Source organism: Sturnus vulgaris, chromosome 5, assembly GCF_052056855.1.
Source record: "Sturnus vulgaris isolate bStuVul1 chromosome 5, bStuVul1.hap1, whole genome shotgun sequence".
Classification (NCBI taxonomy): domain Eukaryota; kingdom Metazoa; phylum Chordata; class Aves; order Passeriformes; family Sturnidae; genus Sturnus; species Sturnus vulgaris.
The window spans coordinates 74,217,239-74,240,824 of record NC_142247.1 but is presented as its reverse complement, the minus strand read 5'-3'; the positions used below and the strand labels follow the sequence as shown (position 1 = coordinate 74,240,824).

Genomic DNA, 23,586 nt, shown 5'->3' with positions numbered 1-23,586 from the left:
CTGCAGAGCAGAGGGGCAGGAGGATCCCAGTGGGGCTCAGGACACCCGGGTTTAACATTCCCAGTTCTCCAGCTCGGCCGAGTGGAGCCCCTGGATATTCCCAGGACAGGACAGGACCTTCCCCTGCCTGCTCCCAGCACAACCCAGTCCCCCCAGTCCCAAAGGCTCCCACTGCTGCTTGTCCACGATGATCCCAACCCCACACAGCAGGAGCTGACCCCCCCAGCCCGGCAATCACATCCCCCCCTCCCAGCGAGCAGGGCTGGAGGCAGAGCAGGATTTCAGGAATTCAGATCCGAGCAGACACCGAGGCTCTCCAGGGCACAGCAAAGCCCCCGGGATGGTCCCAGCGCGCTCCCAGCTCCCGCATTTCTCCTCGGCAGGAGCAGCCCAAAGCCCTGCGCCTGCCAAGTGGAGTAATCCAATCTCACGCTCCAGGGCATCCAGGGCCGAGCAGGGAGCGGCCTCTCTCCTTCCCTGCCGCCCAAGACTTGGGAAAAGCAGGATGCGAAGCGGAGCAGCCGCAGCCAGGCCCGCTGCGGGTCAGCTGCGGGGGCGCATCCCGCGCTCCATTACACATCCAGCACATGCTGCCCCCGGAGCCGCCGAGCCGCGGTCACATCTCATTTGTTCCCTGGCAGGAGCTCCGGCAGCTCCCGGCGCCCCAGCGGCTCCCGGAGCTCCGGCCGCCGGCACGGCCCCGGCCCCGGCCCGTGCGGGGACAGCGGCGAGGACGGGACGGGCCCCTCCGGACCCCGCGGCCCTTCCCGGCAGGAACAACCCGGGAGGAGCCGGCTGAGAGGGGGGCAGGACACGGGAGGCGGCAGGACATGGATGCAGCAGGACACGGGATAGAGCAGCACACGGGGGATGCAGCAGGACACGGATGCAGGATATGGGAGGCAGCAGAATTTGGGATGTGGCAGAATATGGGATGTAGGATACGGGATGCAGCAGGACACGGGATGCAGCAGGACACGGGATGCAGCAGGATATGGGATGCAGCAGGATATGGGATGCATTAGCACCTGGATGTAGTAAGACACAGGATGCAGCAGGATACGGGATCTAGGACATGGGATGCAGCAGGATCTGGGATGTAGCAGGACACAGACATGCCAGGACATGGATATAGGATACAGGAGGCAGCAGGACACAGAGCAGATTATGGGATGCAGCAGGACACAGCACCTGGAGCAGGGACATTGTGTCACCACGGGCAGGACAGAGCTGGGTGGCAGCAGGAGCCAAGAGGGACCTCAGGGGGACCTCAGGGGTCCCTGCAGGACATGGGATGCAGTAGGATACAGGATGCAGTAGGATATGGGATGCTGGAGGACCAGGGTCACAGCAGGATCAGGGTCACAGCAGGACAAGGGACACAGCAGGACACGGCATCTGCAGCCAGGGCTCCCAGGGGATGCTGGCCCCAGGCAGGACAGAGCAGGGGGGCACGGGGGACACCCCCAGGTGCCCACCCGCTCCCTGCTGCTGCTGGGGCCACAGAGAAGGGCAGGAGGGTCATGGGGGGTGACACGGGGGGTGACAGCAGAACGGGTGACTCAGCACGGCCCCAGGGCCGGGGCATTTCTCTCCCCCCACATTCCAGCCCGCCACATCCCTTATCCAATATTTATTGTGGCTTCTCCTGCCTGCAAGAGGCCCTTTGATAACGGGATTGCAAGGATTATTTTTTTAAAGCTCTGCAGCTGTTTCTTGCAGAGCCAGCACGCTCTGGCTGCTGCTTCCCACGTCCCCCGGGCTGGGAGCAGGGAGGGCAGCCCGGGAATGTCCCTGTGGCACCGCAGGGGCCACCCTGGTCACCCCCACCCCATCACTGCCCCAGGGCACGGAGCTCCCAGCCCTTACCCAGATTTATCAGGGAAGGGCTTTTTTTTCCTTGCTGCAAAAGCTGATCCCAACAAAGCCTCCAGTTTTCCACCCCGGGCTTTGCTTGTCCCCAGTACTGGGGGCACACAGGGCGGGAGAACTGGGACCAGTACAGGCCACAAAATCCCCCCAGTCTGGGTGGCACAGCCAGGACCAGCCCGAGGAGGAGGAGGAGGCAGAGGGAAGCAGCTCTTCCTCTGAGGACTGGGAATTCCACCTTTCCGGGGGGGGGGGGTCTGGCAGCAGAACCCCACCCCCACAAACCCTGGGTGTGCCCTAAAGGCGCAGCTGATCCCAAATGCTGATCCCAATCCATGGGAATGGGCAGGGACAGACACAGAGCAGCCACAGGGCTGAGATCGGGGACCTGCGGGTGCTGGGATGTGACCTGGGGGTGCTGGGATGTGACCTCAGGGTGCCAGGGATTCCATCTTTAGGGATGGTGGGGTGGACAAGCACCCCCATTCCTGGGGACCATGGGGACATGTCCCAGCTCCCAGGGCTCCCAAGCACTCCTGTGCTCCTAGGACAGCATCCCTGTCCCGGGACAGCATCCACTCCTGGCATGCACAGGGAGCACCCCAAAGCTGAGGGTGACCTCCTGCACCCCAACAAGGACGGTAGCACTTGGGGAGCCGGAGCCCAGCACCAGGAGAGGGTCGAGTGTCCCCCCCATCCCAAAAACGTCCTTTAGAGGGGTTTTGGCAGAGCCTGGCACTGGGCTCAGCTCGGCAGCAGCTCCCGGGCTCGGCTCTGGCACATCCCACCGAGCCCTGGCATCATTTGGCCACGGCCGGAGCTGCCAGCGCTAAAACCCGGGATCAGAGGAGCTGGAGCGTGGCAGGAGGGGAAGCAGAGGCGGGACACGGCCCGGGGGGGGCCCGGGGAGCCCCCCAGGCCGAGGGGGCGATGCTGGCGGGGAGCAGAGGCTGCCGCAGCCCCCCCTGCAGAGGATGGCTCCCAGCCCAAGCCCGCACGGCTCCGCAGCGTGTCCCAAATCCCGCTGCTCCCAGACCAGCTGACGTAGGGATTTCGGGAGAGAGCCTCCAGCCCCTCTGACATTTCCACTCCTCTGCTTTCCTCCTCGCCACTCACGAGCACCAAACCCACAATCCAGGCCAAGCCTGCCCTGCTCCCCCCCAGCCCCAGCCCCGCGCCCCCCGCGCCGGCAGCCGCTGCCAAAATTAACCGGAGCCCGAATTGCCGCGGTTGGATCAACGGTGCAACGGCAGGTTGGGATCTTCCTCCTCCTCCTCCTCCTCCTCCTCCTCCCCCTCCCCTCGCAGCCCCCTCCAGCAGCTCCTGCGTCAGCTCTGCCGCTGCAAACGAGCCCCGCTGTGCCGAGCACGGAGGCGGCTCCGGCGCCATCCATCCCTGCCCACCCGCCCCGGGCCCCGGCGTGGCCACCGGCACCAGCCCGGACCGAGCCGCGGGGCTGCCCCACGCGAGCCCAGCTGCGGCCGTGCGGGCATCTGTCCTGCTTTTCCCTGCCGCTTACAATTCCGGGCAAGGGGGAATGGAGAAAAACAAACGAACAAACGAACAAACAAAGCCCCCAAAGTGACACGGAAATGCGGGGGGGGGGGGCGGGGGGCTGCGGCTGCCAAAGGCCAAATTCCAGAGCCCTGCGCAAAGAGCGGGATCCACACAACGGGCGGAGGAATTCCACAAATCTCCTCCCCGTAATGGGGCTCGCTGCCTTTGGGGGCTCCCAGGGAATCCGGAGCGGAACCGGGAGCGCTCCCAGCCCGGGGGGAACCCCGCAGAGCCAGGGACGAACCGGGGGCATCCTGCAAAGTCTGCCCCCAAAACCAAGGGCATCCCACCGCACAGCCCCCGGCTCAATCCCCACCATTCCCAGCCGGGTCCCCGCTGCTCCTGGGGGATGCTGCTGATCCCAAAGGCAGCCTTGGACACGGACACCCCTTCCCAGAGCCTGGGCTGGGCCCCGCCTGCCGCCGTATCCCACAAAACCTCGGCAGCTTGGAAGCGCCGGGAGCATCCAGCCGCCCCCTCCAGCAGCTGAGCAGAGCGTGACTGACGGCCCTGGCACAGCTCCTGGCACAGCTCCTGGCACAGCTCCTGGCACAGCTCCTGGCACAGCTCCGGTGGCAGCCGCTGCCAGCGGCGCTTCCCGGCGTTCCAGCGCCGGCACGCGGCCCTGCCGTGCCCACGGGACACCTGCCCAGGTGACATTTGTCACCGCCACGTCCCGATCCCGGGGAGGGAGGGATGGGCTCTCAATCCCGGCCTCTCCCCGAGCTCCGTGGCCCTGCACTGCTCCCACAGGGAATGCCCAGCAAACCCTTCCTGCTCCGGGGAGCTTTTGGGGACCTCTGCTCCTGTCCCAGACACGTCCGAGCCACCAGAGCAAGCACGGGAACCGTTCCCAACCCCATCCCAGAGGGAACAGCTGATCCCACAGGGATCAGCTCCACATGGATGAGGCTGGAGCAGCCACAGGAGCTCCTGGCTGTCCTGACAGCTCCAGAGCTTTTCCATCTCTGCTCCGCTCAACCCCTGGCACCCAGGAACACCCCAGGATCTGCCAGGCTTGATCCCACTCCTGCATCCCCCCAGGATCTGCCAGGCTTGATCCCACTCCTGCATCCCCCAGGATCTGCCAGGCTTGATCCCACTCCTGCATCCCCCCAGGATCTGCCAGGCTTGATCCCACTCCTGCATCCCCCAGGATCTGCCAGGCTTGATCCCATTCCTGCTTCCCCCCAGGAGCCCCTGGGCTCGGACCGGGATCTGGAAGGACGGCCCGGGGCAGGATCCGACCCTGCGCAGGGGCCAGGCCGACTTTCCAAGAAATGCGGCTGCTGCCCATTCCCAGGGAAATTCCAGCAGCTCCGGAGCCTGGGCGAGGCAGCAGCTCCATCTAGCGGGGCCGATCCCTCGGATCCTGCCCGGATCCCAGCCGGGATCATCCCACAGCGCTTCACCTCCCTCCCGCACCGGCTGCCCCTCGGCTCCCCGGGAGCACAGGGATTCCCATGGGATCCACGGACAGGCGTTCCCACGGACTTCCACTGCATCCAAGGGCAGCGATTCCCGTGGCACCCACGCACAAAGATTCCCAGTGTCTCTATAGGACAGGGAATCCATGGGATTCCCATGGCATCCACGGGCAGGGAACACACCAGCACCCACCAGGAGAGGGGCTCAGAGACATCTCCAACCTCTGGGAGCATTGGGAATGGATCCATGGGGCATCATCCCCCTGGGAACAGTGGGAACCGATCGAGGTGTGAGCCCACCCCTGTGGCCCCAGATGACCAGAGCAAAGTGCCAGGACACGCCAGGACACCCCAGGCCATGTCCCCACAGACCAGAGCCACTCCCAGGGCTCCTTCCCTCCTCCTGGCACCTCTTCCCACTCCAACCCTGCTGGGATCCAGCCAAGGAAAACCCCTCTGGGGTGTGTCCAAACCCACAGAGAGGCCAGACCAGGAGCTGGGCCCCCTGTGCTGTGTCCCTGGTCCCCAGATGTCCTTTCCCAGCCCCACCTGTGCCGTTCCCAGTCCTGCTCACCTTGGCCACGAACTGTTTGTCCTTCTGATCCAGGTTTGCCGTGGGGGCCACGTAATCCCTCCAGATCCTCAGCTTGCGCTCCTTGGCAAACCTGGGGGGTGGGACAGAGGGACACCGGGGCTGGGACACACGGACACGCCCAGGGTGGCACTGCCAGCACAGCCCCGGCGTGGGGACAGAGGGGACATCCCATCAATCCCAGCCCTTTGAGTCACACGGGGCTGGGGGGGCTGGAGTCACCCTGGGCACCCCATGGATGCAGCTGGGAACACTGGGATCAGCAGAGAGCAGTGGGAACAGTGGGATCAATGGGATCAGTGAGATCAGCAGGATCAGTAGGGGTCAGTAGGATCAATGGGATCAGCAGGATCAGTTGGGATCAGCAGGATCAATGGGATCAGTTGGGATCAGCAGGATCAATGGGATCAGCAGGATCAGTAGGGATCAGTTGGGATCAATGGGATCAGTAGGATCAATGGGATCAATGGGATCCCCCCCCCACCTCTCGGCCGCGCGCAGTTTGTCGGCGCCGCGGGTGTAGACGGCGATGGACCAATCCACACAGCGAGCAAAGCCCTCCTTCAGCAGCAGCTCCGTGATGTTCCCGTTCTGTGGGGAGCAGGAGGGGGCCCGGGGTCAGCAGGGTCCCCCAGGGTCAGAGGGATCCCCCTGTCCCAGTCCCTGCTGGGGGGATCCTGCACAGCCCCTTCGATGTCCCCTGAGCTCCCAGTGCTACTGGAAACCCCGCCAGTGACACCCCCGGGCTCTGCCCTTCTCACACGGACCAGGATTTCCCAAATCCACCGGGAAAGAGCCCAAAAATCCCAGTGACACCCCCACACTCCACCCTCCCCACAGGGACCGGGATGTCCCAAATCCACCCCCATTCCCAGTTCCCGCACTGGGAGCCCCCCGGTGGCACGTGCCGGGTGCAGGATGGTGCCCAGGATGTTCTGGTTGTGGCAGCTCTCCAGGACGATCTGCACATCCCTCTGCAGCAGCCGAGACTCCGTGAAGAATTTGGCTTCGGCCGCGAACGGCTCCGGCACCTCGGCGTCAGCCTCGCGCTTGAACGTGGGACACTGCGGGACAGGAGACACTCAGGGCACCCCCAAAACCTCGGGGACAGCGTGGGGAACCCCCTGGGGAGGAGGCTGCACCCATTCCCCAGCTCCAGGGAGGTTTTGGGGGATGGAATCAGGGAATTTGTGTAAGGACAGAGCCCTTGGACTGCTCGGGGAAATGGGGACCAACTCCAGCTCAGGGGACCCGGGAGAGTCCAGAGGAGACCCTGGAGCTGCTCCAGGGCTGGAGCCCCTCAGTTCCCAGGGATCCAGGCTGAGAGAGCTGGGAGTGTCCAGCCTGGACAGGAGAAGGATCCAGGGAGAGCTCAGAGCCCCTGGCAGGGCCTGCAGGGGCTCCAGGAGAGCTGCACAGGGACTGGGGACAAGGAGGGACAGCACACAAGGAATGGCTCCCACTGCCAGAGGGCAGGGCTGGCTGGGATCTGGGGAATTGGGAATTGCTGGCTGGGCTGGAATTGCCAGAGCAGCTGTGGCTGCCCCTGGATCCCTGGCAGTGCCCAAGGCCAGGCTGGACATTGGGACAGTGGGAGGTGTCCCTGCCATGGCAGGGCTGGCACTGGGGGGCTCTGGGGTCCCTTCCCACCCAACCCAGTCTGTGGCTCCTTGAACTTGGACATCAGCAGGAATGTCTCCATAGGAAGGGTGATCAGCAGGGGCAGCCCAGGGAGTTCAGGGAATTCCTGGAGGTGGCACTCAGGGCTCTGGGCTGGGGACAAGATGGGACTGGATGGGCTGGGAGGGCTTTCCCAGCCCCAGGGATCCCGGGATTCCCTGAACCTGTCAGGGTGTGTGACAGCCCCATCCCACAGTGACACCTCGGGCTCCTCCCAGCTCGGACTGCAGGCCCAGCAGGTGACAGCAATGTCCCTCCATCCCTCCCTGCTGTGACCCAGAGGGCGGCAGGTGCCGAGCAGAGCAGACAAGGAAGGAATTGGACAGAGGGAATTCAGCACTGGGAATTCGGCACAGGGAATTCGGCACTGGGAACCTGGCAGGGGCAATGGCTCACCTTGATCCCCGAGAGCATGACAGTGACCAGGTAGTAGTCGGGCAGGAGCAGGGCCCTCACCACGCTGCCATCCCGCACGTGCTCGATGATGGCTGTGGGGTGACACCAGAGCTCATCCCGCTGGGAACGGGCATGGGGACACACGGGGGACACACAGGGGGACAGAGGGACACAGGGGGAACACACACGGGTACATGGGGCCACCTTACCATTGACAGGCTTCTGGTGCAGGGAGTCCACGAAGTGCCGGGGGTTGTCCAGGGTGTACTTGAGGTCCCGCACGGTGTGCGAGCCCGTGCCCTCGCTCCACATGCCCTTCTTGGCACTGCGGGCCTGCTCCTCCAGCTCGGCCAGCCGGCTCTGCTCGGGGCTGGGGACAGCCTGGAGTCACCCCCGCAATCCTCCCTGTCCTCCCAGGGCTGCGGGCACCCCCGAGCTCCTCCCACCGCCCATCCCAGTGGGAATTCAGCTGGAAGTGCCTCCTCCCGTGGGGCAGGGAGGCTGAGCCCAGGAGCCCTTCCAGAGGCTGCTCTGTGCACACGAGGGGAAGGCAGCAGCGTGCCCAGCTCCCAGCAGGGCACGGGCAGAGCAGGGAAGGCACATTCCATGGGAATCCATTCCACGGGAATCCATGGATCAGCCCGGCCCTGAACACACTCAAGGGCCACCAAAGTGACCACGGTCCTCTCCCAGCCCTGGCACAACAAGCCCAGGGATGTTGAACTGGCTGTCCCTGGACCCCAGGCTGGACACTGGGGCTGGAGCAGCTGGGACAGTGGGAGGTGTCCCTGCCATGGCAGGGCTGGCACTGCAGGGGCCCTGGGGTCCCTGCCCTCCCAAACCAGGATGGGGATCAGGATGAGGCTCAGGGTGGGAGCTGTGCACGTACTTGTTGGCTCGGATGCCCTCCCGCCGGGAAGCCAGTCCTTCGGCCACCAGGGACTCGGCAATGTTCTCCCCACTGGTGTCTGTGAGAGAGGACAGGAGGGTGAGAGGAGGGACACAGGAATGGGGCAGCATTCCCAGTGATCCCAGTAAAGCAGGGCTGGAACAACCCCAGAGCTCTCCTGGGGACAGCACTGCCCCCAGCCTGGGCACTTCCAATCCCTGCCCACCCTTTCCATGGGGAAATTCCCCAAAATCCACCCTGCCCTCCCCTGGCCCAGCCTGAGGCCGTTCCCTCTCCTCCTGTCCCTGTTCCCACATCCCAAATCCCCCCGGCTGTCCCCTCCTGTCAGGGAGTTGTGCAGAGCCACAAGGGCCCCCCTGAGCCTCCTTTTCTCCAGGCTCAGCCCCTTCCCAGCTCCCCCAGGAATTCTCCAGCCCCTTCCCAGCTCCCTCAGGAATTCTCCAGCCCCCTCCCAGCTCCCCCAGCCCCTCCAGGGCTCTCCTGTTGGGAGGGGCCCGGAGCTGCCCCCACCATTCCAGCACAGGGGACAGTCCCTGCCCTGGGGCTGTGCCCACCCTGGCGCTCCCACAGCCCAGGGGCCATCGCCCTCCTGCCCCCCTGGCCCCCCTGGGCTGGTGCCCAGCCCCTGGCACGGCACCCCCAGGGCCTTTCCCAGCTCTGCAGCGCTCCAGGGGCTCGGGCTGTCCCCAGGGCAGCACCTGGCACTGGGCCTGGCTGTCCCCATGCCATGGATCCAGGCTGTCCCCAGCCCTCTGCAGAGCTCCCACTCTCCATCCTCCCCGTCCCTCCCCATCCAGGAGCTGCTGCAGGGAATCTGTCACAGCATTCCCACATTAATGGTGTTCAAACCCTGACAAACTTCATCAGGAAACATTTTCTGCCTCATTTCTCCCGCCCGCGCCGTTCCAGGCTGGGCTGGAGCAGGGATGGGGACGGCACCAGGGCGGGATCCAGCAGCCAAACCCTTCCCAGCTTTGTTCCCTGCACACAGGGACAGTCCAGGCTGGAGGGAGGCTCAGAGCAGCAGCTCCCCAAAGCAAAGGCTCAAATCCAACACTGGATTCGATGACCTCGGATCTCGGGGGGTCTTTCCCAGCCAAAACGACTCTGATCCCAGCCCCTCCCTCTGCAGGAGGGGGTGCCCATCCCAAAGGCCTTCCCAGTCCCTTTTCCAGCACACTGGGAGCTCAGGAATGCAGCATGGAATAACCTGAGTGGGAAGGGACCCACAGGGATCATCAATCCAGATCCTGGCCCTAGCCAGGACATCCCAAAATCCCAGCCTGTGCCCGGGGGCGTTGTCCAAACGCTCCTGGAGCACAGAGGTCATTCTGACATCCAGGGATCCGTGGGAGCTGGCAGCACCCAGGGCAGCCTGGGCACTGGGGGACACAGGGGAAGCTCTTGCGAGGTGCCAGGATGGAGCAGCAACGGGAATTCAGCTCTGGGATGGCCTGGGAGCAGCGAGGAGCTGCTGGGGAGGGCTCCAAGCAGGCACTGCCACATCCAGCCGAGCCCAGAAACCTGCAGGGAGGGAGCTCCAGCCTTCCCTGGAGCCAGGGACACGCTGCTCATCCTCTGGGACCCGGAGCCAGCAGCAATCCCGGGCTCCCTGGCTGTGCCATGGATCCTCAGATCCCAGAGGGAGCCTCTGCCCCCACCCTGGGCCCCCTCCCTCCTCTGCTCCATCCCACCAGCCTCGGGATCAGCCTGGGATGTCACCAAGCCTGGCTGGATGAGCTGATCCCTGCTCCTGCTCTGGGAAATGTCCTGAGTGCCACGGGAATCCCTGGAACGGCCCTGAGTGCCACAGGGAGCACACCTGGAGCACCCACTCCCCCTTTCCAGCCCATTCCCACATGGAAAGCAGCCGAGTCCACAGGGATGTGAGGCTGAACCCCCCCAGTCCCTACTGGGGCTCCCCAGCACCAGGCACTGCTCCCCCTCCCAAAAGTGGGAATGCATGGAAAAGTGGGAATGCATGGAAAAGTGGGAATGCATCCTTCTGCCGTGACAGCATATCCCAGCACCCCTGCTCTCCCACTCCATCCCCCCAAAAGGTGATGCTGGTTTTCCAGCTGGATTTGTGCTTGGGACATTCCAGGCTGAGCCCAGGAGAGCTCCCGGAGCAGGGAGAGCAGGGCTGGGGCAACCTGGGGGGCTGGAAAAGTCATGAAAAAAAGGACTGGAAAGGGATGGGAAAGCAGGCAGGCATCCTCCTGCTGAGGGCACATCCAACCCACCCCAAACCTCCCCAGGTGCTGCCCCCCACACCCACCTTTGCCCAGGTAAGCCATTCAGACCAACATTTTCCCATAGAAACCATCCAGACCCACCTTTGCCCAGGTAACCCCCCCACTCACCTTTGCCCAGGTAGACCATGCCGTACTCGCGGCCCTGCGGGGTTTTGTACTCCACGGTGAAGCACACCTCCTTCCCGATCAGCTTCTTCCGCAGGAATTCCCGGGCTGGGAACCCCCAGGGCTGCCGGGAGGGGAAGCGCCCTGAGCCGGGGGGTCCCGAATTCCTCGGGAATTCCCCAGGAAGGCTCCGCTAGGAACCAACTCCTCGGCAGAAACATCCCCACAAGGGGATCCCGGGAGGGTTCCCAGCTCCCTAAAACCGAGCTGAGCCCAGGAAAGCTCCCGGGGCAGCCCCAGTTCCCACGGAGGCACTGAGGGCTCCTTCCCGGGAACTGCCGGGGCTGGAAGGGAACGGGATGAGCCCGGCCGGGAGCATCGGGCTGGGCACGGGAGCGCATTCCCGCATTCCCGCAGCATTCCCACATTCCCGCTCTCCCAGGGCACATCTCCGCATTCCCGGAGTGCATTCCCGCTCTCCCGGGGCGCGTTCCCGCATTCTCGGAGCATTCCCGCACTCCCGGGGCTCATCCCCGCTCCAGCGGGGCGGGTGGGCGGGAGCGCGGCCGGAGGTGGGAACATGACGCGCTCATAAACAATTAGCGGAGCTGACAGGCGTCACTTTGGCAAAGAGTGACATTTAGAGGCTGCTTGGAAGACAAAACTCCCCAGGGAGAGCAATTATCTGTCAGCGCTGCTCCCACCGCCCCCGGCCCGCGGGAGGGGGGGCCGGGCCCTGGCGGGCACAGAGCGGCTCCGGGACCGCCCCGTGTGTCCCAAACCATGCCCCAGGTGTCCCGAACCATCCCCTGTGTGCCCCAAACCATCCCCCAGGTGTCCCAAACCACCTCCTGTGTGCCCCAAACCATCCCCCAGGTGTCCCAAACCATCCCCCGTGTGCCCCAAACCATCCCCCAGGTGCCCCAAACCATCCCCTGTGTGCCCCAAACCATCCCCCAGGTGTCCCAAACCACCTCCTGTGTGCCCCAAACCATCCCCCAGGTGTCCCAAACCATCCCACTGTGCCCCAAACCACCTCCTGTGTGCCCCAAACCATCCCCAAACCACCCCCTGTGTGCCCCAAACCAACCCCCCTGTGTCCCGCACACGATGCCAGTCCCATTCCCATCATCCAGGCGCAAAGAAGGAGAAAACTCCCCCCAAACCCACCCTGGGGGCTGAACCCCCTGGACCCTTCGCGGGCTGTCCCACCCCGTATCCCGCAGCAGTGCCAGCCCGGGGGGCCCCTCCTGTGCCCCCCCGGGTGTGGCAGGGCCAGCACCCACCTCGTCCGGGGTGTCCTTGGCGTCGGGCTGGCTGGCGGCCGCGCGCCGGGCCAGGTTGCCCGCGCGGATGTTGCTGAGGTTGATCTGGCGCTCGGGGGGGGGCCCGCCCCGGGGCTGGCCCCGCACGATGATGGCACAGCCCGACAGCACCTGCGGGGACAGGGAGGGGTCGGCGGGGGTCCCCCGGGCACGGCGGGGGAGGCTGAGGGGAGGGGAGGGGGCAGGGACAGACACAATTCCAGGGATGTGTCCAGGGCTCGGGAACTCCGAGTGCCACAGAGCCGGGAGCTGCCCCAGCTGGAGATGCGGGATGGGGACAAAATGCCCATTGTCCCCAGCAGGGGAGGGTGAGACCCCACCTGCAGCCCTGGGGACACAGCAGCAGCACCTGGAGCTGCTCCAGGGCTGGAGCCCCTCAGTTCCCAGGGAGCCAGGCTGGGAGAGCTGGGAGTGTCCAGCCTGGACAGGAGAAGGATCCAGGGAGAGCTCAGAGCCCCTGGCAGGGCCTGGAGGGGCTCCAGGAGAGCTGCACAGGGACTGGGGACAAGGAGGGACAGCACACAGGGAATGGCTCCCACTGCCAGAGGGCAGGGCTGGCTGGGATCTGGGGAATTGGGAATTGCTGGCTGGGCTGGAATTGCCAGAGCAGCTGAGGCTGCCCCTGGATCCCTGGCAGTGCCCAAGGCCAGGCTGGACATTGGGACAGTGGGAGGTGTCCCTGCCATGGCAGGGCTGGCACTGCAGGGGCCCTGGGGTCCCTCAGAGCTCAGCACACCTGGACACGGAGTCACCTCCATGCACACAGAGCACCAAGGAGCATTTAGAAAATCAGGAATTTACTCCTGGTGCTCTCCAGATGAGCCCCAGCCGGGATGTCCTGGCACAGCTTTGGCTGCTGGGAGCCCCGAGCTGGGCACCCCCAGCCAATCCCAATCCCAATCCCAATCCCCCTGCCCGGGTTCCCTCACACCTCCAGCCCCCAAATCCCCCAGCACGGCTCAGTCCCAGCTCCTGCAGCAGGGCCGGGCTCGGGGCCAGCAGCTGGAGCGAGCCAGGATCTCCCTGATCCTGGGATCTCCCCGTCCCCACTCCCAGATCTCCGGATCCAGCCTCGGGGTCGGGCTCCAGCGCCTGTCCTGGCTCCCCACCACCCGAAATCCCCAGGGATGCTCACAGGGTCCCAAACCCCCCCCAGCTCCGTTCCACCACCAGAGCCAGCCCGGCCCCGTGCCCAGGACACTGAATCCTCCTGCCCTGAGCCCACCCCGAGGGCCTGGGTGCCCCCTGCACCCCCTGGAGCCACGGCAGAGCCGGGAATGCTGCAGGAGCCACCGGGAACTGCTGCACCCGGAGCGATCCCAGCACAGGCTCAGTGCTCTCTGCTTAAGGACTTAGAGGTTTCATGGCAGTAATTAACCTTAATCTTTAATTTATAGGGCACGGGGAGGCCAGGGGATGCTGGGGCTCCTCTGTTCAATCCCCCACACCAGCCCTGGATCTCGGGGTGGGATCCTTGGCACAGCTGCTCCGTGTTCTGGGGTCAGTGCAGTGCTTTGGGGGGACATTCCATCCTGGTCCCAGATCCCTGTGACCCCAGGGAGTGGCCACAACTCCCGTTTGTCACCCACATGTGTGGCTGTCAGGATCCCAGTTGGGCAACTGCTCCAGGACTGGTCAGTGACAGCAATGGGGTGGGGACCCTGTCCCAGCACCCAGGTGTCACCGTCCCACCCTGCCAGCAAAAGTCACCCCAGGTCCCATCTGTCCCACTGAGGGCTCCATCACAGAAATCTGGGCTTAATTCAGCCTGGAAAAGGGACAGGGCATGGCACATGGGGTGCACACACCCAACTCGTGCTGCTGAGGTGGCTCTGGAGGGGACAGCACCCAAATCCCACTGGCACATCCACCCTCGTGGGCACAAAGGGTTAAAAATCCTGACAGGAGTGGGAGGAAAATCCTTGCTTTTCATCCCCATCCTGCTCCCAAACCCCATAGTCCCACTGTGATTCCGGTGAGGCACACTGTGATTGCAACAGGAAGGTGCAAAAAAACCCCAAAACCCTCAAAGCTGTGACGGGAACCACAGCAGAGCACGTGGCTGGCACCAGTCCCGTGCTCCAGCAGCACCACAGAGCGCCAGGGACCCCCTCTCCCGCGGGAATTTTGGGCTGTCTGGCCTGGACAGGGACCACAGAGCACATCCCAGGGCACGGGGCACAGAGCACGGCCAGGCACAGCTGCCTCCCTCCCCAAAACCCTGCTGTGCATCCACATCCCCACGGATGGAGCTGGGCCAGGTGAGGGCTTTCCTGAGCATCCCAAAACCTGCAGGTTGGGCAGGGTGGCAGCAGCAGGTCCCCTTGTCACCAGTGACACACAGCACGGGGATGGTGCCAGAGCAGAGCTCCAGTGTCCCCAAACCCGCCGTGTCTGACACAGACAGTGTCCAATCCCAAACCTCCACTGCCCAGCCTCAGACCCCCAGTGCCCATCCCCACTCCAGGGTCCATCCCCAGCCCTCCGGGATCCATCCCTAGGTCCCTGCCACGCGTCCCCAGACTCCCAGGGTGCACACCCCGCTGTCCCCACCGCTGCCACAGGCTCGGCGGTGACACCCCGGGAAAAGGTGAAGGGGTCAGCTGAGACCCCCCAGATCCACCTGGACTCGGGCACAGGAGGCTGGGGGGTTTGGGGACACGGCAGGGAACGGGCTAGGGCGGGACAGGCACCGGGAAGGGACACGGGATGGGGACACAGCGCCCGGGACTGACCCCGACCTTCGCTCTCCCGGGCCCCGCTGCCGGCACACGTGGGGACCTGACGCGGGGGACTCGGGGACCCTTCCCGGGGACTCCATCCCCGCGCTCTGTCCCGTGGGGACCCGAGCCGGGGCTCAGGGGTCCCGTCCCGCCGCTCCGCCCCGCGGGGATGTCCCGGGACCGGGAGCGAGCGGAGCACGTGGGGCAGCCCCGGAACGGCCCCGAGGGGCGGCTGCTCCGCGAGCCCCCGGGGCTGGCAGCGGAGCGGGACCACCGGCCCCGGCACCCAAAGCTGCTCCTGCCCCAGCCCGGACGGCACCGGGACCGTGCAGTGCCCGGTCCCGGGACAGTGTGCGGGACCCGGCCTGCAGGGGGATGGCGAGGGACAGCCGGGTCCGCGGGCTGCGGGCGGTAACGGGTCAGCAACGGCCGCGGAAGGGCCCGGGAGCACCGGAGGGGCTGCGGAGAGGCTGGGGGACCCGGGCACCGGGCGGGGAACGGACAGGCTCCCGGTTACCGGGAAGGGAGGCGGGGAGCCGAGCGGGGTCCTGGGCCAGTCTGAGGCAGATGGGGGTCCCCGGTCAGCGGCGAGCGGCGGGGTCGGTGCGGGGAGCGGCGGGCACTGCCCTTACCATCTTGACGATGCCGCGTTGGACGACGGGCGGCGGCGCAGAGCCGCCCTGGCCGGGGTTGGCCGCGGAGGCCATGGCGGGGCCGGGCGGGTGGAGGAACCGGGTCGGGCCGGGCCGGGCACGGGCGGCGGGAGCGCGGCGGGGCCCGGGGCGAGCGCGGAAGGGACCGCGGGGCGGGGCCTGGGCTGGGGGGCGTGGTCTCCGCGAGGCTCCGCCCCCTGCGCGGCCGGCGGCCAACGGGCGGCCGCTCCCGCCGCGCGCGCCGCTCCGCCCAGCGGCGCCTCGCCCAATGGCGGCGCGCTGCGAGTGACGTCACGGGCAACGCGGCCCCGCCCGGCCCGGCGCGCGGGAGTGGGCGGGACTTCCGGGGCGCGCGGCGCCAGGGACACGTCGGCAAAGGCCGCCCGCGCGCACACGTGGCCTCGCGCCGCGCCGGGGGCGGGGCCAAGACGGGGCACGCCCGCTTCGTCACTGAGGGGCGGGGCTTGGGGTACTCCCCCTTTGTCACCTGCGCGCGCGGCGGGGGGGGGCCCCGTGTTTGCGGGTACCCAGGTGTGATGGGGGACCCCAGCCCGGGACCGGGACTGGGTTTGCGGGTACCCAGGTGTGATGGGGGACCCCAGCCCAGCTCGACCCTGGGTTTGGGGGGAAAAGGGGCTGGCATGGGGCACCCAGCCCTGGCTGGTTTGGGGGCGCTGGCAGGGACGGTCCCTCTGCCCGGGGGTCGCTGCCATCCTGCAGCCGCGCCCGCGGTATCCCGTCCCTTCTCCCCTTGGGAGGCGCTCGGGATGCTCCAGGTGCCGCACCCGGTGCCGCCTGTGCTAGCCCCGAGCGGAGCCGTGTCACCCGTGGGTGACAGGAGAAGATTGGAGTGGCCACGGGGGGAGTGCAGGGAATGGCAGCGCTGCCATTGCCAGGGAATGGGAATGGAGCGGCCCCGGTGCCGCACGTCGGGCTGGGAGAGGGACCCGTGACCCGCACGGTGGGGGTGATCGGAGCGCACCTGAGAGGGATCAGGGCACACCTGAGAGTGATTGGAGCTCACCTGGTAAGGATTGGAGCACACCTGAGAGGGATTGGAGCACACCTGAGAGGGATTGGAGCACACCTGGAGGATCTGAGCGCACCTGGGGCAGATCCCACCCTCTCCCTGCCCGCCCCGCCTCGGGAGCCGGGATGCTCCACACGTGAGGCGCTGCCCGGAGTGCCCTGTCCGGGCACGGAGCGGGGCCCGGGAGGGTCCGTCCGTGCTGGAATTGCCCCTCCCCACATCCCGGTTCCCTCCGGGAAGCACCGAGCGCACCGGGGCTGTGCGGGGGAGGCGGCTCCTGCCCACCGGGAACATCCCACGGGAATCCGCCCCACCGGCGTCTCGGTACATTCCCCCACCCTAGGATTTTTTTCCCCCGTGTTTCTGAGGTTTTTCCCTGTTTCTGATTTTTTCCACGGGTGTTAACCCCGAGGTTTGTCTCCCATGCGCGGGTCCCGGCGCAGCCCCCGCCCCTTTTCCAGAGGGTCCCGCTCCAGGATTTTACTGCCCTGGCTGTGCCGAAGTCTCCCAATCCATGAAGAATCCTCCTCCCGCTCTCTCCCTACCCACCTCAACCTCCCACCTCTTCTGATCTCCCTGCTCTAGCCTTTTGATGGCAATTTATTAATTTCCTTGGTTTTCTCCCAGTTTTTAATCCTTAGCCCCTTTTTCGGGGCAGGAAATCTCTGCCCAAAAACCCGGAAAAGCGGCTCCGTTATCCTGATTCATGGAACTTCTGGGCCCGCTCCTCACCATGTCACTGTCCCGTCTTGCACCTGCATCCCCGCAGAGACGATGGGGAGGACACCTTCAAACCCCCAAACTGCCTCTTTTAGCCCGAATCCTTTAATAATCATCATTTTGATGGAAAAGAAAGTGATATTGTAGGTGGGAACGTGGGGATTAACTCAGTTTTCTCGGTCGGCTGAGTCATCTGGGCTCTTAACTTCCACCTGTGCTTTCTGCAGAAGGAAAGGATGGGATTTTCCAGGCACTCTGGTGCTCAGTGAGGAGCAGGGAGAAAGCCCAAAATGGTACAAAGCAGCCTTAGACGTGCAGAAAGGAGCGGCAGAGGGAGGGAAATCAGGGAATCGTGGAATGGGTTGGGTAGGAAAGGACCTCAGAGCCCCTCCAGTGCCATCCCTGGAGACGAAAGCAGGGAAAAAAGGAGACAAAGATGGAGATGGAGACAAAGACAGACGAATATGGAGGCAAAAATAAAGATGGAAAGAGAAATGAAGAAGCAGATGAAAACGGAGAGGGGTTTGGAGATAAAGGTGAAGATGATGGAACTGCTCAGTTGGATCCCTGTCCCCACAAAGTCCCCGACAGAGCCTGGGGGACACCCGCTCCCTGCTGCGCTGCTGCCATGAGCGCCTTTCCCGGGACACGCCCTTCTTTGGGACAGCGGAGCTTTGTGCTCCCCCCACAGCCCCCGGGGACCCCAACGTGCCCCCGATCCCGCCTGGGGACCGTGGGGACCGGGTTCTTCTTTCCTCCTTTCCCTCCTCCTTTCCCTTCTCGCAGCTCCAGCTGGAGTGACCAGGTGCTGGCAGGAGGGGACACTCGGGTCCCCACGCCCCCCCCCGCTGTGTGATGGCATCCCCGGGCCACCAGGGCAGAGCCACCGTGTGCCAGCTGCTGAAAGCCCAGGCTGCCCAGCGTCCCTGGCCTTTCCAAGGGAAACATCCCCACACTGTGCCTGGGATGCTCAGCATCCCCAAAATCCCTGCAAAAACTCTTCCCGGAGGCGGGGAGGGGAGGGGGAGGTCACAGAAGCACAAATGCGGCTGCCACGGTGGGTCCTGGATCTTCTCTCCAGAGCTCTGTCCCCACCTCTCCACGTCTCCAAATCTGTCTCCACCTCTCCAGCTCTGCCTTTGCACCTCTCCAACCTCCCTGATCTCACCTCCACCGCTCCCCACCTCTCCTTTTGTCCCTCTCCATCATTCCATGTCTCCGCACCTTCACCTCTCCGCCTTTCCACGTCTCCATAATTCGGTCCCCATCTCTCCACCTCTCCATTTTAGCGTTTCTCCACCTCTGTCTTTTCACCTGTCCGTGTCTTTATGTCTCCATTTCTCCCCCTCATCTCCTCCTCCCCATCTCTCCACTTCTCCATCTGTCTCTCCACCTCTCCTCCTCTCCAAACTCCACCTGTCCATGTCTCCACATCTCCCGTCTCCACTTCTCCCTCTCCCTGTCTCTTCCCGACTCCATCTCTCCACGTCTCCACCTCTCCGTTTCACCCTCTCTCCCTCTGTCTCTGTCCCTGCTCTCCACGTGTCCCTCTCTCCGTCCCCACATCTCTCCCTTCCCGTCTCTGCCGCTCTCCCCCGCTCTCTCCCCGCCTCTCCCGGTCCCGGTTTCCCGGTGCCCGAGGCCGCAGCAGCCGCCGCGCCCGAGCCGCGCCAGGGACGCACCGCCCTGTGCCCGCCGCCGCCGCCTCCGGCCGGGCCCGCGGGGCTCCCCGGGGCTCCCCGAGCTCCGGGCGGCTCCGGGGGCTCCTCCCGCGGCCGGGGCACCGCGGGGCCGGCCCGGCAGCGCCGAGGCGCGGGCCGGGGCTGTGCGCTCCGGAGCTCGGCGCGCCCGGTGCCAGCGCGCACAGCCCCGGGGGGAGCCCCGCCGCTCCGGGGCCGGCCCCGAGCCCCCCGTGCCGCCCCCCGCCCGGGCCCGGGACACGGGGACAGGGCCGGGCCCGGCCCCCCCAGGCCCGGTGCCGAGCTCCGCGCCCCGCTCCCCGCGGCCGCGTTACGCACGGGGCTCGCCCGGCGCGGGGGCTCCACCGGGGCTCCCCCAGGGCCCAGGAGGAGAGCGGGGGTCCCGGGCGGCCGGGACGGAGCGGGGGGAGCCCCAGCCCCGGGTGCCAGCCCTCCCCGCGCCGCCGGGAGCCCGAGCCCGACCGCGGGGTGCGGGACAGCCGGGGCGCCCCGGGGGCGGCGGGGGGGCGGCGCGGCGGCTCCCCGGGGGCCGGGGCCGGGCCCGGGCCCCGCAGGGCTGTGGTTAATATGTAATTCGGAGCATATGGTATTTTCCAAAGGCGGGCAGTTGTGCGGAGCCCGGGGGCCGGGGCCGGGGTGCAAATAACGCTGGATGACTCGCGGGGCCGGGCGCGGAGGGCCACGGTGATGGGCTCCTCGCTGGCTAATATTTGCTCTTCAAATATTTTACTTGAAAGGTTTACAACGTTGTTTTTTTTTTTAATCTTCCAAGAAGGGGCCATCTGTGCCGGTGCCTCGGCTGGAACACACCGGGGAGTCCCCGCCGGGGCCCAGCCACCACCCCGGGGGCCGCCTTCTATTTGTTCAGCACCCAAAATAAATTAAATCGATGTAATAAAAGCGAAGCTGGATTTATGATTGAATCCCATATGTCCCTGTTTGCTTTGCGGGACAGACGCGGGAGCGAAGCCCCTCGGGGGGCTCCGGCCGGGGATCCCCGGGGATGCTCCGGGGCGCGGGGACGCGGCGGGGCCGTGCTGTCCGCCGGCCGCAGGTGCTGAAACACCGGCGCTCCGCCGGCACCGACTCCGTGCCCGGCCCGGGGGACCCCGAGCGCCCCCGAGTCCCGCCGGAGCCCCCCGGGCCGGGCGTGTGCTGGGCGCGGTCACATCGGGCCGCCCCTTCCTCCCCGTCCTCCTCTCCCTCCTGCCGTGACATCACGGCCCCGCTGCCGGCACTGAGCGCCCGCCCGGCTCCCGGGACGCTCCGGTTCAGCTCCTCCGAGGCTCCGCAGGTACCTCCTTCTGCCGCTCCGGGCACCGCCGCTCTCCCGAGCATCTTTCCCCGCGTGGAAAAGCTGCGGGAATTCGCTGTGGGAATTGGTGGTGGACGCGCCTTAACCTGGAAAAGGAGCACGAGGACTTCCCAAGCTGCCCTCGAGTGTTTCCATCCTCTGCTCCAAGATTCCTGCCCTCGTCCCTTCTCCTCGCAGCAGGATTGTGGCTGAGCCCTGGACACTGGCGCTGATTTACCCGGCCCCGCATCACCCCTCGTGTCCCACTGGGGATTCCCAGGCACCTTGAATCCTCTCCACGATGCAGCACCGAGGTGAGGGACGCGGCGGCTCCGGGCGCGGTGTCCCGGTGTTCCCGGTGGGAATCTGGGATGTGCCGTGGCACCATTCTCCCTCCGGCACAGCCGCTCGTTCACCCGCGGCTCCTCAGGGTCCTCCCGGCCCCCGGTGACATCCAGGCCCCCAGCCTGCCACCCCCCTGCCCTTCCCAAATTCTCCCCGTGCTCTCCCATGGGGTGTTTTCCCTGCTTCCTGGTGCCCCCATTCCCTGCCTGCCCCCACCCAGCATCGAGTCCCACCAAGCCCCAGCCCCCCCAAACCCCCTCAGCAGCACCGCTCCTGGCCCCGGAGCTCTCCTGGGAAGCGGGGAGGGCAGGACCCCGCTCCCCGCCAGCCCTGTCCCCCTCCCCAGGGCCCAGCGGGGTGAACCAGCTCGGGGGGCTCTTCCTGAACGGCCGCCCCCTCCCCACGTGTAAGAGGCAGAGAATCATCGCGCTGGCGGCGAGCGGCGCCCGCAGCTCCGACATCTCCCGCAGCCTCAAGGTGCGCCCGGGCCGGGGCTGGGGCTCTCCTTCCCCTCCCAAACCCTCCCCGCGCTCAGGTTCTGTCTGCAGGTGTCCAACGGCTGCGTCAGCAAAATCCTGGGCCGCTACTACCGGACGGGGGCCGTGGGGCCCAAGGCTGCGGGGGGCAGCAAGCCCCGCATGGCCACCCCCGCCGTGGTGGCCCGGATCGCGCGGCTGAAGCTGGAGCAGCCCGGGCTCTTCGCCTGGGAGATCCGGCGGCAGCTGCACGCCGAGGGAATCTGTGCCAGCAGCGGCACCCCCAGCGTGAGTGCGGCCGGAGAATCCGGGAATTCCCAGGGCCGGGCAGGGCAGGGCAGGGGGGTCCGGCCCCACGGCAGGAGCTGGGAATGATGCGCAGGGAAAGACTCGGGACAGTGGGATGGACGCCCCGGGAAGGGCTCGGAGTATTGGGAAGGATTCCCGTCCGTGGGAAGGACTCGGGAATGGGAAGGATCCACAGGGAATGACTCGGGATAGTTGGAATGATGCGCAGAGAAGGACTTGGGACAATGGGATGGTTGGCCCGGGAAGCGCTCGGGACAATGGGATGGATGCACGGGGAAGAAGTCGGGACAGTGGGATGGACGCCCCGGGAAGGGCTCCGAGTGCTGGGAAGGGTTCGGGTTCGTGGGAAGAACTCGGGAATGGGAAGGATCCACAGGGAAGGGATCGGTGCTTGGTGAGACGCGGAGCTGGGGCAGGTGGGGAGGGGAAGGCAAATCGCTCCTTCCCAGGGGAAGCAGAGCCCCGAGCGCCACCCCCGAGCCCGGCTGCCTCCTCGGGCCTCGGGACACCGCGGTGGCCCCGCGACAAGTGACAAGTGTCCCTTCCCAAGGACAGAGCCGCCCCGCCGATCCCCGCCGCGCCCATCGCCTCCCGTTAGATTCTGTCAGTCCCGGGGCCCTGGGTGACAAACGGGGACAGCCGGGCTCGGCCTCGGGGCGGAGAATCCCAGGGACAGCTCCGGGACATCCGCAGCCCCCGAGGGTCCCGTCCCCCCCACCCCGGGCACATCCCCTCTCCCTGCCCAGGTCTCCTCCATCAACCGCGTGCTCAGGACCCTGCCCAGCGACCTCCGGCTGGCGACCGAGCCCCGGGACCCGCGGCCACGGGGTGAGCCTTGCCGGGCTGCCCTAAAGCCCGGAGCCCTCCTGACCCTTCCCGGCCCCTCCGAGGAGCGCCCAGGACCGGGTCCGCCTCCAGCTTCTGCTTCTCTGTCCCCGCAGTGTCCCCTCTGGCCGCGGCCCCGGTCCCGCAGCGCCCCCCGGCCCCGGGCAGCCCGCAGCCCCCGCGGGGCCCGCGGCACCGGAGCGGCGGCAGGAACAGGACCGTGTTCTCCAGGCAGCAGGCGGAGGCTCTGGAGAAAGGTGCGCTCCCACCGGGCTGCCGGCTCCGAGCGGGACGGGGCGGGGCTGATCCCAACTGGGGGAATTTCGGGATGGGCTGGTGCCCCTGTGGGTGGCCTGGCCATCACTGCGGGGCCCCAAACCTCCCTAGAGCATCGCAAAGCATCCCAGGGCGTCCCAAACTACCCCAGAACGCCCCAAACCTCCCCGGAGCACCCCAGTTGTCTGGCCCCGGGGTCTGGCTGCAGACACGTCCTGGCGCCTCCTCCCGTCTCACCCCGATGCCCCTGGCAGAGTTCCAGAGGGGACAGTACCCGGACACCGCCACCCGGCAGAGCCTGGCCGCGGCCACCCAGCTCCCGGACAGCACCGTCAGGGTAAGCGGGGACCGGCACGGCCGAGCGGGAGCGCGGCCACGTCCTGGGGACCGGGACAGCCCGGCCAGACCCCTGGGATCGGAGGGGACAGCTCCGGGCACAGGGAGCCCAGGGCACGGCTCCAAACTGTGTCACCGCCGCTGGCTGTCCCAGAACGGGGGACAGGCTCCAAATGGTGGCAGTGACTCCCCAGGGCTGGGTTTGTCCCCGACTCCATGGGGGGGGTCTCTCCATGGCACACCTGGCACACCTGGCACATTCCATGGCACATTCCCTGGCACACTCCCCTCACACATTCCTCCCAGCAGCCCCAGACCCTTCCTTTGACCATGCCCAGAACCGGACCCTTTCCTCTGCCCACATCCAGGCCCGTGCCATGTCTGGGATGGACCCCCTTTCTCTGCCCGTGTCCCACCCGTGTCCCCGCTCTCTCGCGGGGTGTGACCAGCCCGTGTCCCGGGGCTCGGAGCTGCTCCCAGGGGCCGTGGCGCTCCCGAGTGCCGTGGTCTGGGGGGGTTTGGCAGCTTTTGGCAGCTTCATCTCCCTCCCTCTCCCCAGGTCTGGTTCTCGAACCGCCGAGCCAAGTGGCGACGGGAGAACAAGCTGGAGGCTGGCGGCGCAGGTGACAGCCCGGGGGCCGAGGGGACGTGGGACCCGCCGCCCGAGGAGGGGGTGGGGCCCAGGGGTTGAAATTTGGTGCTGGGACACCTGGGGCTGCTTCCCGGATCCCGGCTGGGAGCTGGGGAAAGCACCGGGCTGCCGGCTCCGAGCGCTCCGTGTGC

At 66.3% G+C, this 23,586-nt stretch overlaps 1 protein-coding gene and 1 long non-coding RNA gene across 2 annotated transcripts in view; one reads left to right on the top strand and one right to left on the bottom strand.

Annotated features, from left to right (window-relative positions):
• SND1 (staphylococcal nuclease and tudor domain containing 1) overlaps positions 1-15,623 on the bottom strand; it is a 60,606-nt gene extending 44,983 nt beyond the window's left edge. The window contains exons 1-9 of the mRNA XM_014890752.2: positions 15,472-15,623; positions 12,078-12,227; positions 10,795-10,915; positions 8,411-8,489; positions 7,731-7,891; positions 7,522-7,613; positions 6,354-6,509; positions 5,930-6,036; positions 5,428-5,518 (exon numbers count right to left, since the gene is read on the bottom strand). Of these exons, the coding sequence (XP_014746238.2) occupies positions 5,428-5,518; positions 5,930-6,036; positions 6,354-6,509; positions 7,522-7,613; positions 7,731-7,891; positions 8,411-8,489; positions 10,795-10,915; positions 12,078-12,227; positions 15,472-15,546 (1,032 nt within the window). The 5' untranslated portion in view covers positions 15,547-15,623. The remainder of the gene's footprint in view (positions 1-5,427; positions 5,519-5,929; positions 6,037-6,353; positions 6,510-7,521; positions 7,614-7,730; positions 7,892-8,410; positions 8,490-10,794; positions 10,916-12,077; positions 12,228-15,471) is intronic.
• Positions 1-23,586, top strand: part of LOC148223808 (uncharacterized) — a 135,342-nt gene that overhangs the window by 96,607 nt on the left and 15,149 nt on the right. The window lies entirely within an intron of this gene.